This window comes from Clinocottus analis, unplaced genomic scaffold (assembly GCF_023055335.1).
Source record: "Clinocottus analis isolate CAN_PGR_092001 unplaced genomic scaffold, fCliAna1.0.p SCAF_3, whole genome shotgun sequence".
Taxonomy (NCBI): Eukaryota; Metazoa; Chordata; class Actinopteri; order Perciformes; family Cottidae; genus Clinocottus; species Clinocottus analis.
The window spans coordinates 17737568-17753923 of NW_027176042.1; the positions used below are offsets into that span (position 1 = coordinate 17737568).

The 16356-nt window shown below is 43.8% G+C and overlaps 1 protein-coding gene across 2 annotated transcripts in view; it reads right to left on the reverse strand.

The window, feature by feature from the left end:
* Window positions 1-3921: 3921 nt before the first annotated feature.
* The window catches only part of gli1 (GLI family zinc finger 1), a 48123-nt gene continuing 35688 nt past the window's right edge, over window positions 3922-16356 (reverse strand). For both annotated transcript variants that reach the window (XM_068594676.1, XM_068594677.1), the window contains exons 2-13: window positions 15931-16040; window positions 13615-13847; window positions 12564-12665; window positions 12262-12460; window positions 11790-11958; window positions 11471-11578; window positions 10507-10647; window positions 10253-10402; window positions 9949-10113; window positions 9296-9538; window positions 8850-9153; window positions 3922-8665 (exon numbers count right to left, since the gene is read on the reverse strand). In XM_068594676.1, coding sequence (XP_068450777.1) covers window positions 6117-8665; window positions 8850-9153; window positions 9296-9538; window positions 9949-10113; window positions 10253-10402; window positions 10507-10647; window positions 11471-11578; window positions 11790-11958; window positions 12262-12460; window positions 12564-12665; window positions 13615-13847; window positions 15931-16001 — 4434 coding nt within the window. In that variant the 5' untranslated portion in view covers window positions 16002-16040 and the 3' untranslated portion in view covers window positions 3922-6116. The remainder of the gene's footprint in view (window positions 8666-8849; window positions 9154-9295; window positions 9539-9948; window positions 10114-10252; window positions 10403-10506; window positions 10648-11470; window positions 11579-11789; window positions 11959-12261; window positions 12461-12563; window positions 12666-13614; window positions 13848-15930; window positions 16041-16356) is intronic.

Here is a 16356-nt window from a genome sequence, read left to right on the forward strand (position 1 = left end):
ACAGATTAGAGAAGTGAAAGACCGATTACCTGCACGGAGTTCTTAGAGGCATGAGGATTCAATTGAAAATACAAATCCCCCACAAAGAGAGGCCCAGATTATAATTATACAATGATTGTAGGTGTTAACTACAGTATCAAAGCATATAAACTAGATTAGTGTAAAAAAAAAAAAAAGCCACTGAACAATTTCTTATCGTCCTTAAAGTACAAGACTCATATATTCTTTATAGATAATTCTCCAATTTAGTAGGAAAATAAAGTACTTCTTACACTTTATATAAAAAAAAATTAAGTGACCTCTGGTTAAAACTCCAACCACCTCAAACATGTTAGTTTTACAACACTGCATGAGTTCAGGGTCACATTTGAAGTAAAAACCTTTTCCCTAAATGATCAGCTCACGGTGGAAAAACAAAACTCTCCCCCCTTCGTCCCTTCGCCCATCACGGCTGCTGGGGGTTTGTCTCTTAATGGATTCTGGAAGAGAAAGCATCCTGAAGGTGGGGAGGGAGCGGAGGGCCGAAGAAAGACAAGGACAGAGGGGTCATCACGGCTCTTTGTGGAGGGATGGATAGAGGAGAGGGAGGAGAAAAGGAGGGAGGCGAGGAGGTGGATGAGGAGGGGGGGGGGGCAATAAACTTTGCTACAGGCGAGGGTCATGGAGGTGCAGAGGTGCTTTAGAGGTCCTGGGAGCTGTTTTTTAAAAAGTTATGGTCATATGCTGCAACGCATGTTCATCAGTTCTTCGCATTAGGTGTTTCATGTTCAATATTTAAATTGAGTTCAATCAAACTGTACATTTCTGACTCAGACCAGATTTATTTAAATGTTCAGTAAATAATTGCAGCTTGTAAGCGACGTGAAACTTCAAGCCATAGGTTTTAGTTTTTATTCAACCTTAAGGTTGTAACACTGTATTATAATGATTGCTGTAACCAATAAAGATACAACGGTGTGTATGTATATACTCACCTGGACTCTAATGCACTTCTTTTCGATGCAATTGCATCGAAAAGAAGTGCGCTCAATGCGCACTGTTTGAAGTGTTAACTCATTTGATTACTGATGGCCTAAAGTGAATGTGTGTGCGGCGTCTTATTTTGGTGTAATGGTTGTGCAGTGTAAAATAAGTATGCAGCGCTGGTAGTTTTAGATTTCTACTGTCTTGTTAAAACAACTATTTCTTCTATACATACACACACACACACACACTAGGAGGAGCATGGAGGAAGCTGTCCCACTGGGGTTTTGTCCCTGACTGTGGTCTATGGGTTCAAAGCTTCTTGCATGGGGAGGAGAGCCCTTAAACAGCATATTAAGCAGGAGTTAATTATATGCCAACCTAAGTGACAAAGGAAAAGAAAAGCCTCCCTCTGAATGGCAAGACAAGAAAAGAGAAAAGTCATTATGCTGCCCACTTCTTTGCATTTGAAAAAAACTCTTATTTTGGCATTTCCATTTGTAACTCTACAGAAAAGAGGAGATCACATTGTCGAGTCAAAAACACTGTTATTACATCAGTGCCGTCTAACTTTTTACATATGAGTCACTCAAACCTGTTCAAGAATATAGTTTGAAAATATACAGTACATGCACACACACACAAACACACACACACACACACACACACACACACACACACACACACACACACTCCCTAAAAAAAGAAGCTACGGGTAACAATTACTTTGGCCTGAGGCAAGAGACAAGACAATGTTTCAAGGAAAATAATTAGTTATGGTCAGTGTGCTTTTGAGCTGAAATGTATGTACTTGTGTCAAATAAGGAGCTACGTTCAACATTAAACAAACACAGCAACGCTGTTCAACCTTTACATCAATCATTTCTTATAAAAACACGGCCCACTCTGATTTATTTAAGTTGGTGCACCACATTGCTGCGGGGAATGTAACTTCAAATGAGTGAACATTTTTGTGATGTAGCCTAACTTTATATATTCATCTCTAAAGGGTACTTCTTCAAACCAAAGTGGAGGCCTGTAGGTATTATATCTAACTTTAGTGGTTTATTGCACTAATATGTTCACAAATGTGTGTATTCAACATGCAGCCATAAATGTGTGAACTATTTAATTGTGTTATTTTCCCTCTAATCTCCTATGAACTGATAGGAGACACCCGATTTGACCCTTTTGTGGAGATCTAGCTATTGTTTAAAACAACAAATCTGGACATGCCAGACTGCAGATCAGTAGTCTGTTAGGAGAACTTCCCTCGGAGCGAATGAGTCAACTTCAGCGTCCCTGCCAGGCCGTAGTGGCTGCCGTGAGTCTACTGTGCCATGCCACAACACCACAATGCCAATATAGTCCAAGCACACTGGGGCCCCTGAACCAAATATGAGCCAGCGCTGTAAAAAGTAATGGTGGCGATACCGTTTTAAAAATATCACATTAAGAAGTTACTATAAAAGTTCACTAAACACAGCAGTTTAAACTCCGGCGTCAGCACACGACGACGTGTCGTACAAAGTAACAGACAAGGTGGAAAAGTCTTTTCGTTTCTATATCAGGATATTCTTATTCAGGGGGTTTAATATTTGAGTGTCTTGTGACTCACCATAGGTGTGTTCAAATCATTAGGATGTTTTTTTTTTAACGTTTGCTTGCAGTTATGTTAAGTTGCTACGGTTACAGACAATTATTTCATCTCGATGTTTGACCGTGACTATGTTTGCCACACAAAGTGCTCCACAAGACATGGGACATTTTCAGTAGACATGGTGGAATTACCCACTTTTAATTAGGTTGTAAATAGTTATAATATGGCTATTAGTTTTAGTTTGTTGAGATGGTTCTAGTTTAAATAAGTGTACAGCAATGTTTCTGCCTTTAAGAGCAATACACAACATTAGGTTTATTCTTTTTCTGAAAAAAAAACCTCTTTGGTTCCACTGCCCATAACTCACTTCTACACCACATATCCTGTGATGTGAAGTCACAAATAAACATGACTTAATTTTAGGCACTAGCCAAAAATATTGGGAAACCCCTGCTGTATAGTATCATATAAAACCAAGCTCCCACCACTCTCTCATTTCGTGTCTTTCCGATGTCATGCTGATAATATTTTAGGAGCCTTGTGTCGTTGCTCTTTCTTACAGCACCCAGCGGCCCACAGTGCCAGTCCCCACCGACCACAGAGAGCCCGTCCAGAACTGATGTCACCAGGAGCCGCCATTTTTAATGCTCATCCACTTATGTACTGTAGCGGCCTAGCAGATCACTGTGGCTCATAATAGACTGCAGTAACATGCAGATCTAAATCATAGTCATAACAAGAGGTTTTTCCAATTAGGACAAGGACAAAATGAAGGATGATTTTGGATAAATGTCATCTGCTTGGTCGGTTGGTTAGACTTTCAATCATTTTGGGGGATAATGTTGGATCACAATTATGCAGAATAGAGTTTAACTGCTTACAGGGATTATTTGTGGCGTACTGATAATCTGGTACATCTAAAGAGAAACTTCAAACTTCAAAGTTTCATGTGTCTATAGCAGCTGTAACAGTTGTTTCTTGCACTAACATTTGTACAGAATATAGTTTATAGTTTAGCTTACAGGAGTGATAGATGACACAGTGTGTGTAGCATTCACGTTTTGCGGTGGCGCTTCATTTGTTGTGAATGAAAGAGAAATGCTTTTGGCTGCTGGTTCTCAGGCTGTACTGCACTCTATTGGAGGAACTACGTCACTGCATTAATCCACCGGGCACAGAAACAAATGTCATCCAGGCGTTATACCAAAGTCTTTACTTTAAACCTCCTAAATGTGAACCATGTGTAGGTTTGGCACATCACAGCGATTGATTGCATGTTGGATCAAAACATCACTTTACAAGAAGAAAAGTTTGACAAACCTTCTGCATCCATCCCGCTGAACATCTTTATTCATAAACTGGTAAAATATAGCACATTTGTATAAAAATGTAGAAAATTGTACACAAAATATAACACTTGGCTTTTTGTCTATTGTAGTTAATGCTACTATTATAGCTTTTAGTTGCTAAAGGTATTATTCTTTTGCCAGCAAAAAAGTCAGAATGAAGGATGACAGTTATAAAAACAAAATGCACACATAGACAGAAACATCCATAAAGTTCATTAATATAAAAAGATAATTTTATACAAAACATCTCATACATTCTAAGGAACAGCACTACCAGTCAATGTTCATGCCCTTATTGCTAGTGTTAGTGTTGTGTTAAAATAGACTATTTGTGCATCTTTTTCTCAGTCATTTTAAGGTGTCTTTGGTAGGTTGTACACTTTTTCCAAAATGAAGAAATGTTCATTCCCGCTAATGCTTAGTAAACTTTGAAGTGACGCAACTATTCTGAAAACTCTTGTGAAATGCTTTTGCAATTTGTTAATGTGGCTTTAATACGTCTAGCTGTGCTCGAATGTGTTCTTGAACGACTATTAAAAATACTGTGATAATTCTTTATCGCTATCAAAATGAGGTTCATGTGAAAAGTCAAAAAGCGACAGAGTTGTTTCCACACAGTGCTATAGTCAGTGCAAAGCCACAGTGTAAAATAAGTTCTCCTACCAAGAGCTGCAGCTTTCCGCTGTGTGAAACAGCTTAATAGTCGCAAAAAAGTACCTCATTGTACCCATGACAATATGTATTTTACTACAGTGGCAGCGATTGAAAAAACTCCTGCTTCTTGATCCCCTTATGCAATATTTTCCTTATAACTCTTCTTTGGGATTAGAGCTGAAGTGCAGCAGCGCTGTACTGTGAATGTGCCTCAGTTTCTTAAGCATGGGCAACTACAGATCTGTTATTAGATACAAACCAGCTGACTTGGGTTTCATTCAAAATAGCCGCCATCCTCAGCATGAGCCATGAACAAGTCGTGGGTCAGGTTAATGGTTGAATATATCAGACCTACTGTAATGTAGAGGGGAATGCTACAGACCTATTATAATTGAGCTTCACTCTTTATCCCCTGTGAGTGTACCTTTTGCAAGAGCAAGGAACTTTCTGTTTTGCAGTTATAACCACCACTGAAAAAAAAATAAGTACACAGCTGCTTCAGGAACACCTACAGTAAACATATGGAGTGCAAACTCTCTGTCTGGAAAGGCAATTACAACATATATGCAATCTGAACACCAAAGATTCAAACACCAACAAGTCCTGAGTGTCTGTGTGTGGACTATGTGTGTGACTGTGACTACATTTCTGCAGGTATGGGAATACTGATATGCCACTATAAAGAGTGTGTTGCTCATGACAAGGAAGAAATACCTTGCAATACAGATTAATATTTAGTAGCACCCAGAAATGATTTCTCAATCACTAAAAGCACAACTTAAATTCTTCACTCAGCTTTTCAAACAACCATCTTATAAACTCTCGTCTGAACAGTAGGCCTACAGAATCCAAGCAGTCTCTGATGATGTATCCACTGTCTCATTGTCATATACACAACATATATAAATGTATATAAAACGTATTTACAAGCATCCTTCTCTGCTCCACTGTTGCCACAGCACCATGTGACTGGAATGCCTGTTTGGAAAAAGTTCAGTGTCTTACAGAAAGGCACAGAAAAATACCAAGTACCAAGGCAGCGAAGGAACAATACAGCGAGGGAGGTTGATCAGGCACCTTTGGTTTTAAGGTTTCGGGTGGGGATTCTTCAAATGTTCTAACCTGTGATGGGATCACATCAATTGCTTTGTCTCAACTTGCAACCAAAATGTATGACAACATATCATTATTCCTGGTATCCAGTTGCAACAGACCCCTAAATCCCCTTAGTTCAGGAGCCTGGCTCAAATAAGGCCTAATGTGATGGATTTACATATGAAGGCTTATGGGGGATGTATAAAACCGCCCAGAATAATTATCCACTATATGAAATGATCCTTTCAAAAGTTCATCTGTCTTACCCAAAATTAACAGTCTAGCAAAATCCCGTAAGCAACATCATTTGAGTGTTTCAAACCCCATACCGGTTACCCCTGGATACTGGGTTTCATACATTTCCATGTGGGATCTCAATTAAAACATTAAGAACTGGCCAAGGCCTCTACTTGATTGATAATCTGGTAAAAAAAAAAATACCCCAGGGTCTTCTTCTAAGACAGTGTGTTCAGATATTTATTCTCCCCAGCCAGCGAGGTAAGCATAGACGTCATGTCGCCGACAGCCATGTTGGACAGGCCCGAGCCTGCAGCTAGGCTGATAGAAGTCTGGGGGGTGGTGAGGCGGGATGAGGCCTGGGAGGAAGACCCCTGAAGGGGATTGTTGATTAGGCTGAAAGAGGAAGATTCAGCATCATCAATGATAGAGGTGAAGTCTATGCGAGCATTGTCCAGGTCCAGGTTTTCTAAGGCATTGGAGATGGGGCCAGATTCAGGATAGGGGGTCATGGGGGCAGGCTTTGTGCCCCCTGTTGGGTCCAGGCTGGACCCCATACTGTGCTGCTGGTTGAGACAAGGCCCAATCTGGGGGTCCATGTGTTTGTCCATATCCATGCTTATATGACCTGAATAGTACATGTTGTTATTGGAAGGAGAGAATATTTCATTTTGCTGGTGCTGTGGATGCTGAACGGGAGGAAGTCGGACTGCTCGCCTGGGGCTGGAACTGGAGTGGACAGGGCTGAGCTGGGGTGGGCTACCAAGGTAACTCCCTCCTACTTGTGACAGGCTGTTCTGGCGGCTGAGAGGTTTCCGTCCTTGTGGTGGCCTGGGGACCACCATCTCCTGGCCATAACATGAGGCTTGGAGACCTGTCAGCTGCTGGTCTTTAGGTGTCACAGAGCTGGGCCCTCTGCTGTGGGCTGGAGGGCTCATGGCCAGGTTCTGGTTGGGGTAGGACGGATAGGGCTGGCTTGAGTAAAGATTCTGATTTTGGTGCTGTGGACTGTGCTGCATCATTGCTGTCTGGGTACTCATATCCATATTATCAGATAGAGGAGGAGGTTTTATTCCACTCTGCTGCTGCTGTTCCTGTTGCTGCTCCCACATGATTGCTTGCTGTGACTGTACATAGTTCCTCACCATCATCTCCTTCACTTGCATCATTGGGGTTTCTGACCTCTGCCCATCGGAGAGTGCAGTGCCAGCACAGCCCAAGCTCAAGCCCCCTCCACTGGGGAAGGAGTTCTGGTTCGGCCCTTGAAACTCACAGCTGGGATTGTTAGAGTTCCTCATCAGGACCTGGCCTGTTTGTTGGGGGTAACCCTGAGTTTGCTGGAGGAGCATCCGCTGCTGTTGGAGCTTTGCACTTTGACAGGCATTTCCGCCTCCCATCCCGGGGTGGAACTGCTGCTCTGGCTTGATGATGAGTTTGTGGGTTCCATCGGGACTGTTGTAGAGGCCGGTCTGATTGTTGAAGTGCGCCTGTGTCTGTTGAGGCTGCAGGCTCGGATCTGAATACTGCATTCCTCGCTGGTTTTGGAGAGCCTGGTTAGGCGTTTGGATTTGGCTATGGGAATCAGTCCACGTGCCACCGGCATCACCACCCTGGCCTATGCTAGGGTAGTGGGGGCCTGAGGGACTGAGCTGGCAGGTGCTCATACTGTACTCGGCCTGCTGGAGGAGTGTATTAGACATGCCCTCTGAGTGAATAGGCCGGGCTTGGCCCATTGGATTCCCACCAGCCCTGGAAGTGTTTTCCCCTCCCTGGTTCTGGTAGTGCCCCTGCATGTAACCCTGGTCTGGGCAGCTCAGAGAGTCATGGCTTGGGGACAGTTGGTTTCCAACAGAACCTCCAACTCCTCCAAGAGTTTGCTGCTGTTGCTGGTATGCCATGAAGTTCCTCTCTCCAGGGGGCAGCATCAGGGCACGATCCCTGCCATCAACAGGGGCAAGGTGAGGCTCCATACCCATGGCCTCCATCATCACATTCTCTGTAATGCTTGGTGGCCGAGGGGAGTACAGGTGGCGGGCAAGGCTGGTGTCAGAGCCACGGTGTTGCAGGGCATTCCTTCTGCCCATCATGGCTACATTATTAAGGCTATTGAAGCGCTTGGGGAGGGCTTGTGGATCTGCTACGGATCGAACCGGGTCACTGGCTCGCCTGCTGTTGTTACCTGAAGCCTGGTGAGGGTAGATAACACTAGTGCCATATTCTGTGTTGGAACTGTGCCGACGTGGACCACCTTGTTGAAGGAAGGGAGGGAGAGGCTGCCCCTGGTACTCACTCAAAACACCTCTTCGAGCAGGAGTGCCCGGCTGCTCCATGTTGGTTAAAGGAGTAGGTGGTGGTCCACCAGTTGCTGCAGCATATTTGGCCTTTAGGCTGTATTGCTGGGCGGGTGTTAAGTTAGGAAGCCCTGGCAATCCTCCTCCGGGACATGGAGCACCTCTGCGATTGGTCTCGGGGGACAGGGGGTCTCCCCCGCTGTGCTCTGGACTGAGGATGTGACATCCTCCCCCTCCTGTTCCTCCCATTTGTGAGACCTCACTGGAGCGGCGGCTAGACAAGTACGGAGACACCATGGAGGACCGACGACTGACGGTGTATGCGGAGCTCAGGCTGCTGGTGCCGCTACCTCTCCTGTCATTAGAAGAGCAGCCAATCGATGTGCCACCTCCTAACTCGTGATTGGACAGCTCCATAACTCGGCGATTTGAGAGCAGTGGGGAAGGTGCACACATTCCCATATTCTCTCCTGGACCTGAAAGTGAACATCCAGAGGAAGGAAACGACTTAGAGGCAGTTTGTCAATATGATGAAGAATGTCTGATTGAACTCAATCAATGGTATGTTATGTTGTAATAACTTTGAAATATTGCAATATAAACTAAGATGCCCACAACAGCGTTCTGATTGTCAATATACTTTTTAATCACAGCACATACCAGGAAGTGCAGGTAGCTTGTTATTGGCACAGCGGCTGGGAGGGGTTGGCCGGCGGATTTGCTTCAGCTTGTCGATTTTCAGGTTCTCCAGCCTCTTCAAAGCCTGAGCAGACATTCCTATTGTTCCTACACCTGCTGGCTCCCCTCCTCCACCTGCAACTCCATCCTCCAGTGCTGTGAGATCCTCCAGACTGCCGGCTGCGTTTAGGTTCATCTCAACCCCGCTGTCATTGTTGTTGGCGCTCCCCAGTGGAGAACGCTCGCTACTGCAGGATGATTGACCACCAGGGCTTGGTTGGGATTTCTGAAAGAAGTGATAGACAGTAATGTCATGACAACCCTTTTCTAACAAAACTATAAATGTGATGATTTAACATTGGAGCTTTGGTTATTTTCTTATATTTAAAGAATCTTAGAGGAGGCCAAAGATCAAATGTATCACTCACCAAAGCAGTCTCAGGAGCCAACAGCTTGCAGTCCTCCCTCCGTGTCTCCTCTTTCTCCAGCAGTAGTTCAGAGCTCTGGCCCCCGGGGGTCATAGCTGAACCAAGGGGTCGAGGTCCTGTGTCTCCACGATGCTTCTTGGTGATGTGGGCTTCAGGTCCGTGAACCGTCTTCACATGTTTACGCAAAGAGCTTGGATCTGTGTACCGCTTAGTGCAGCCGGGGATCTTACATACATAAGGTTTCTGTAAAAGAGAAAAGCATCTGTCAATACACAAATTAATGATTGTGTATGCAGTCGTGCATTCCAAAACAGACTTTACTGCAACTTATGAAAGTGTCTCATATAGAGCAGTTTACCATTCTTTGCTCAATACTGATGCATTTACCTAATTTGCAGTAGCTGACATTATGGACATCCAAAATATTGTCGAGTGAATATCTACAAGACTTGTATATTAACTTATTGAATTATCTTTATATAAATTAATCAAATACAAAAACATAAAGCACTGATCTGTTTTCCTTGGAAAGATAAAGTATGATGTACTACAGGTTTAATAACGTACCCTACAAAGCCTTACGTGACGTTACTGTTCAAACTAGTGCAGTCACAGACTACTTTATTACTTTCTTACGGTGCACACTACAGTACCTCATTGGAGTGAGTTCGGTTCTGGTGCTTGGCCCGGTCTGAAGCATTAGAGAAGGCCTTGTTACAGCCTTCATGTTCACACACGTATGGTTTCTCTCCGGTGTGAGAGCGCAGGTGAGTCTTTAAATTCTCCAGGCGAGAGTAGGCTTTATTACAGCCCTCGAACTAAAAACAGAAAGACACAGAACGGTTTTACAACAACAGCCAAGTTCCAATAAAGAGCAGAGCTTCTAAAAGCCAAATGAAAACAGATATAGAAACAGAAAGGAAAAAAAGTACATAGACTGACTAAAGATACACTCACAGTGCACTTATGTGGCTTCTCTCCTGTGTGTCTGCGCATATGAACCACCAGCATGTACTGGGCTTTGAAAGGCCTCTGTTCTCGAGAGCATTCCTGCCAGTGACACACAAACTCCTTCTTTTCTCCATGGATGTGCTCATTGTTGATGTGCTGTCAAATAAAATAGGTGAGTCAAAGTGTTCTCCAGTAGATGCATTTTTGTTGAAGTGTTTTTCCTGCATTTTTGGCTCTCAATCAGTAAATCTTTGTCTTACATGAACTAGCTGGTCTTGCGTGTCAAATTCCTTGATGCAGCTCTCCCAGTGACAGTTGGTTTCATAGATGGCCTCGGGTTCAGGCTTCCCGTCATCCTTGTCCAAGTCATCCCTGCCATCCAGTAGACCCATGAGAGGGTCCTGAAGAAAGACATGGGTTCAAACCAGAGGATTAGGGCTCAAGATGAAGGTAATAGTGTACAGATGGAGGCTATTTTGGACAAGTAAATCCCACCTTCTAAATAAGTCTTACATTTCCTGCTTGTTATTATTATCCTACTACATTATTCGAGTGGCTGGATATAATAGTTTTATAATGGTGTTTTTTTTTTATTAAGTTTAAGTCGGGAGGCACTGGAGAGTGTGGAAAAACCACAATGCCCAAACTCTTTGGCAATGAAAGCAATATCACAAATTGTCACAAGTAAAGCTGATTCCCAGTGGCCCTGCTGCAATTTGCTTGGCTGTTTGCCAAGTCATCATTCACTTATAGTTGTGCGAAGTAAAATCTTTTTTGGTTTGCCGTGTGTCTTATTCGTAGGATATAAAACTTATTTCTGAGAAGATTACTAATCATGAAAGCAGCAGGACAACGTGATAAGACAAACAGGGAATTAAGCGGCAGTATAACAGCAAGTTGAGGAAAACAGGTATGCGCTCAGTCGGATTGATTATATATTGTGTTTAACTGTGTGGAAAATTTGAAATAGCGGTAAACTGGTTTTGCAAATTTGTGTATAACAGATTAATCCACATATCATCCAGTCGTGTTCTTCTTTGATGAACAAGAGCTACATGAAATCAGATCATGAAAGCGGCAAACAAAGTACTTTATTTGTACGTGACTGTAATACCTAGAAAATATGTTTTTATACTGCAGCATGTGTATGTCACAAATAAATTGCCAAAAATGTCAAACGTGTGAAGGTGGAAACTCCTTGTGAGAATAAGACCGTTTCTGCACCTGAGTGCCAGTGGAAGAAGGACTGGCCACATCTCCCTCTGACCTCTCCTCCAGGCTCTTTAAATGCATGCCATCCATCACGCCTCCCAGCCCTGGCTCTGTCTTCAGCTACAAAAACAAAAACACACATCAGATTACCTTTTTGATTCTGTCTCTCCAATACATTAACATTCATAAAATTAACACACATTTTGAATCCTCCCTGATTTAGCTTCCTAGTCTCTCTTCCCATCCATCCTCTCCCAGGAAATATCAAGCGTTGTGTACACTGATGCATCGCTTTCAGTGCTTTGTAAAATGAGTGAGAGGGCCGTCTTACGTGTCCATGCTTGGGTGGAGCATGGAGCCGAGGATTGTGGGCCGGTAAGCGGGAGGCTTGGCAGGGACCTGGTGTGTGTCCACCCAGAGGCGTCCCCCCGCCTCCTCCATACATGCTCACGTGTTGTCTGGATTGGCAGTTTATATTGCTGGAATAGCCAAGGGACGGGCTGCAGAGTAACAGAGAAAACAATATTATGATAACTTCAGGAGAATTAAAACTGATGGATATGTTGAGATATTTAAAATCAATCACAATCAGTTTAACCATTAAAATATGAAAATATGTATGGGAACTCTGACAAGACGATGATGTTTGGTGATAAATATCGGTGTGCAAATGTGGCCAAATGAAGGGAAGAGGATAGCATCAAACTTCATGCCTCAAAGTAAAACATTGAGTAATGTGATGCTGGTTTAAAATGTGCAGCAGATATGGATATTGCTTTTGGTGGAATAGTAAAACATCTGACCTCATGGCGCTCACAGAGAGATGGCCGTAGGAACCGGCCCCGTTCGGGTTGCAGCGAGAGTTGACGAAGGCCACCAGGGAGTTGGGTGATGTTCGGATCACTGTCTGCAGGTCGACACTGGCATCAGACAGCGGAGAGATGGACAGAGCTCTCTTTTTACTCAGCTTCAGTATGGAACGAGGTGTGGAGAACCTCGAGCCTGAATGGGAACAAAGGACAGAAGGAGGGTTAGCGTTGATGGTACAAAACCCTTTAGAGACCTGCTTTGTAATTCAAGGGAACGGTGGGGAGTGTTAACTTACCATCACCTGAGCCAATCTGATCAGAGCCAGGCTGAAACTGGCAGAAGTTGTGATGAGAGGACATCATGTTGTTCTGGTTGCAGTAGGGGGTGCTATTGCCACCTGTTGAACATAAAAGACAGATAGAAACCCTGAAACACACCACTGCAAAGATTCACATGAACATCTCTCAGTGTGTTAGCCTCTGTGACTCGCAGTGCAGCCCTGAGTGTGCACATGTTTAAAGCACCGTGTTTACCTGCCGCCTTGTGCATCGAACAAGAGCTGAATGGTCGAGCAAGAATTGATAGACACTTGCATTGAGGTTGGCTGCACGTGAATCAGTCATTTGAAGGTTTACTGTAGGTACAGCAGCAAGAAGCACGTGTGAAATCTAGCTTTCATGGGATGGCAAATGAGGAATAGCAACGAGTAACTGTCCTGCAAGGTTTTAGGGTCTAGACTCATTCCTCTTAGTTTTTTCTTTTTTTTTTAGAGGAAATTAGGGACCACACAGATAAACTGGTATAGTAAATGAAGTAGAATTGACACAAAGAAACTGTAACAGTTGGTGGCATCTCTTCGATATTCATACTTTGATTCACTATTTACATGATTACATGATCTTGAACGGTATATTTTCTATAAAAAAGCTGAAGATACCCCGCGCTTGTCTCCTCTCCAGTAATGCTTCTCGCCCGGGTGCAGCTGGTGCAGGGTAAACCAAATTAAATTAAATAAAAAATACCAGAGCACACCAGGGTCCTGGTATAGACACTATTTCATTGACAAATTACATTAAAAAGAAATAAGAAAGGGTGAACTATGCCTTCAGCATGTTGCTTCATCAGTTTCGCTGTAATTGAATGAACTGATTAATACGAGCACAAGCTGCTGTTCCTCTGAGTAACACATTATATCTCAGCAGTACAACCGGCTTTCTGTTGACTGGATCTTTCCTTTTGTAGAAATATAGGTAGTCTCTGTTTCTTCCTCAGTCTCTCAGGTATCTTTAAATCCAAAGCAGCAGCAGCTGTGAGATGAAGCAGATGTAAAAGATACTCTGACTCACCCTCTGTGGCCGGCATGCCCCTGTGGCCCATCATACTGAGTGGCGGCGGGGCTTGAGGGGGCCTCATATATTGATCCATGCAGTGGCCAATCCCCTGTCCTGGTCCTGGTCCATGAGCCATACTGGGAGTCATGGGATTATACATAGCGCGGCAGTCCTGGGGAGGGCCGTTGTGGTGCGGGCCACGCAGCGAGGACACATCACTGTAGGGAGACTGGTCTGATGGGACCAGGCTGCAGATGGAAATGCATCGTTAATACAAAATCATTGTCAAAAATGGCAAGTGCAAAAAGACAGAAATAGATATAACATTGTTTTCTTCTTTCCAAAGCCCGACTCTTGAACATGATGAAGAGACAATTTGGGTCTGAGAGGCAGACAGCATCACAGAGGAACATATTGAAAAGTGGTACGTGTGCAGATAAAAACTTTTTTTTTCAAATAAATAAATAAATAACCAAATGGGCCTTTTGGGCCCAGATAAATGCTAAAAAAAATAAATTGAAAAGCTTCATACATTTGCTAAAACATTTATAGAGGGCCGCCTTGTGATGTTTGATTATCGCCACTAGATGGCGTGTCTTCCTCATATTGGTCTTCACTGTGGAAATTTACTCATCTGGGTTTTCCCCTTCCAAACTAGAGAAGGGAAGCTTTAATGGAACTTTCCAGCCCTCACATGAATTTCAATGTTTTCTCTGACCTTCCCTCAGTTTCACTGGTCAGTTGAAAATCTGTCTCTCCTCTTCTTTTTCTCCGTCCCTCCGTCCCTTTCGCTCCTCTCCTAAAGGGGCAGACTTCATCTATCCACCTCCTCCTAAGTCGTCCTTTCAGGTCTTTAATTCTTTCACCACAACGTGTATTCCACACAGGAGCTTAATCTGTCCCCTCTAATCCACTGTGCTGGTTCCCCCCGACTCTACCTCTCCCTCCCATTCTCACCCCTTTCTCCCTTTCTCTTCTCCCATTCACCCCTTCTGTTCCACTTCTCTGTTTCTCCCCCTCCCTCCTCTCTCTCTCTCTCTCTCTCTCTGTTGCTTTCTCTCTCCTCTTCCTCCCTTCTTCTCCCTCCTGCTCCTCCGTCTTTCTCTGTCCTGACCGGCCACCTTTCTCTCCATCTCTCTCTGTTTCTCCCTCACTCTGGGTAACCTGAGCGGGGCGCGAGGCAGTCATGCAGAGCGCAGCGGGGCCTGGTCAGCCTGTAATTAGCAGCTGTCAGAGAGAGGCCGAGTCCACCCGCAACCTGGGTGGCATGTGGAAGGGAGGGTGGAGAGGGGGAGGAGGGAGGGCCCGAGCGAGCGCTGCGTCCACAACAATTGCAGCGAGACCTGCACCCTCAGACTATCTGCGGGATTAAAATAGGTACAGTTTCTGAACAGCGAGCCTGGCTCCGTCCACAGTTGGAACATGTATTGTCACGATGTCAACCATGTGCAGAAACAACGATTTGTACATTTTTCAGGGGGAGCGCTATTAGTTCACTTGTGGAAGTCTTGTTATCGCAGTGAGTTTGCCAGGTTTTATGCCATTGTGTGGACCGTATCTGTCAACACATGCAGTAGAAGTGCTGGCTGGTTGGATGAACTGTCGGTCTGCATTAATCTGCTGGACGTCTATGTTGACTGATATTAACTCTCACAGATATTGTTCGTGCTGTATTTGTTGGCATATTTATAAGGTTACTCGAGAAATCGTCACCGTTACACGTTTGTCTTCTATATGGCACTGATAGTTTGTTTAACTTTTTAAAACTTTGTGCATTTGTATCTACGTATTGAAAGCAACCCTTTTTCTGTGTATGTTTATGTCTGTCACAATATTTTGTTGGACGAAATAACATCTAAGAAATAATTGCCATAAAATCATTTTGTCGTGTCGGTATAATGATAATGATTATATAATGGCATATATAATAATGCAAGTACAAAGAACAATAACATTTTCATTCTTCATAATATTAATACAAATGTAAAAAATAAAATAAAACTGCACAGCAAAAACAGTTTAAAAAAAAAAGGTATTTCAGGCCCGATAACTGAAGTTTGGACAGTACCAGGTTTGCTTTCCCCCCCTGCCTCCCTCTCTATACACTGAAATAGACTCAGATAACCTCGCACTAACGCTGATCTTATCATTGAGTTGGGTATGGATTGTCTCATTGATACTCTTGGAAAGAAAGGAAATAAGCACATTCCTTAAAATGTTGCACGATTCCTTATATGTCTGAAACTGTTTTCACACAAGTCGCCAGGACAAACGGAGGTTAAAACGCTGCCACAGAGCGATGAGTGAGCAATGAGCTGACGACTGTCTTACCCTCTGGAGGGCTGGCTGGGTGAGGTCTCGTAGTGGTACAGCCCCTGGTGTGGCTGCATGTCCACTGGCATTGGAGCTCCGAGGCCTACTGCTCCCCGTACAGCCTGGACCTGACACACAAAGGCAAGGACACGCTTAGGGTGAAATGAGGAAACCCAAACAAACCCCACCAAACTAAACTACTCTCTGCAGAAAAAAAGGCAAATGGACAAAAAAAACAATTGTGGTCGGGCGTAGAAGAAAAAGATGATGTAGGTTGTTAATAACAGACCGAACCAAACCGAACCGTTTCAGGGCAAAACAATCCCCCTGTGAAACGCTTGAGTCATACTTATTCTAAACCAAGCCAGTACAAAGAACCAACTGCATCACTCGAATAAAAGTACAAATGTGAAAAACCACAGTAGAAATAAAGTTTAACATAAT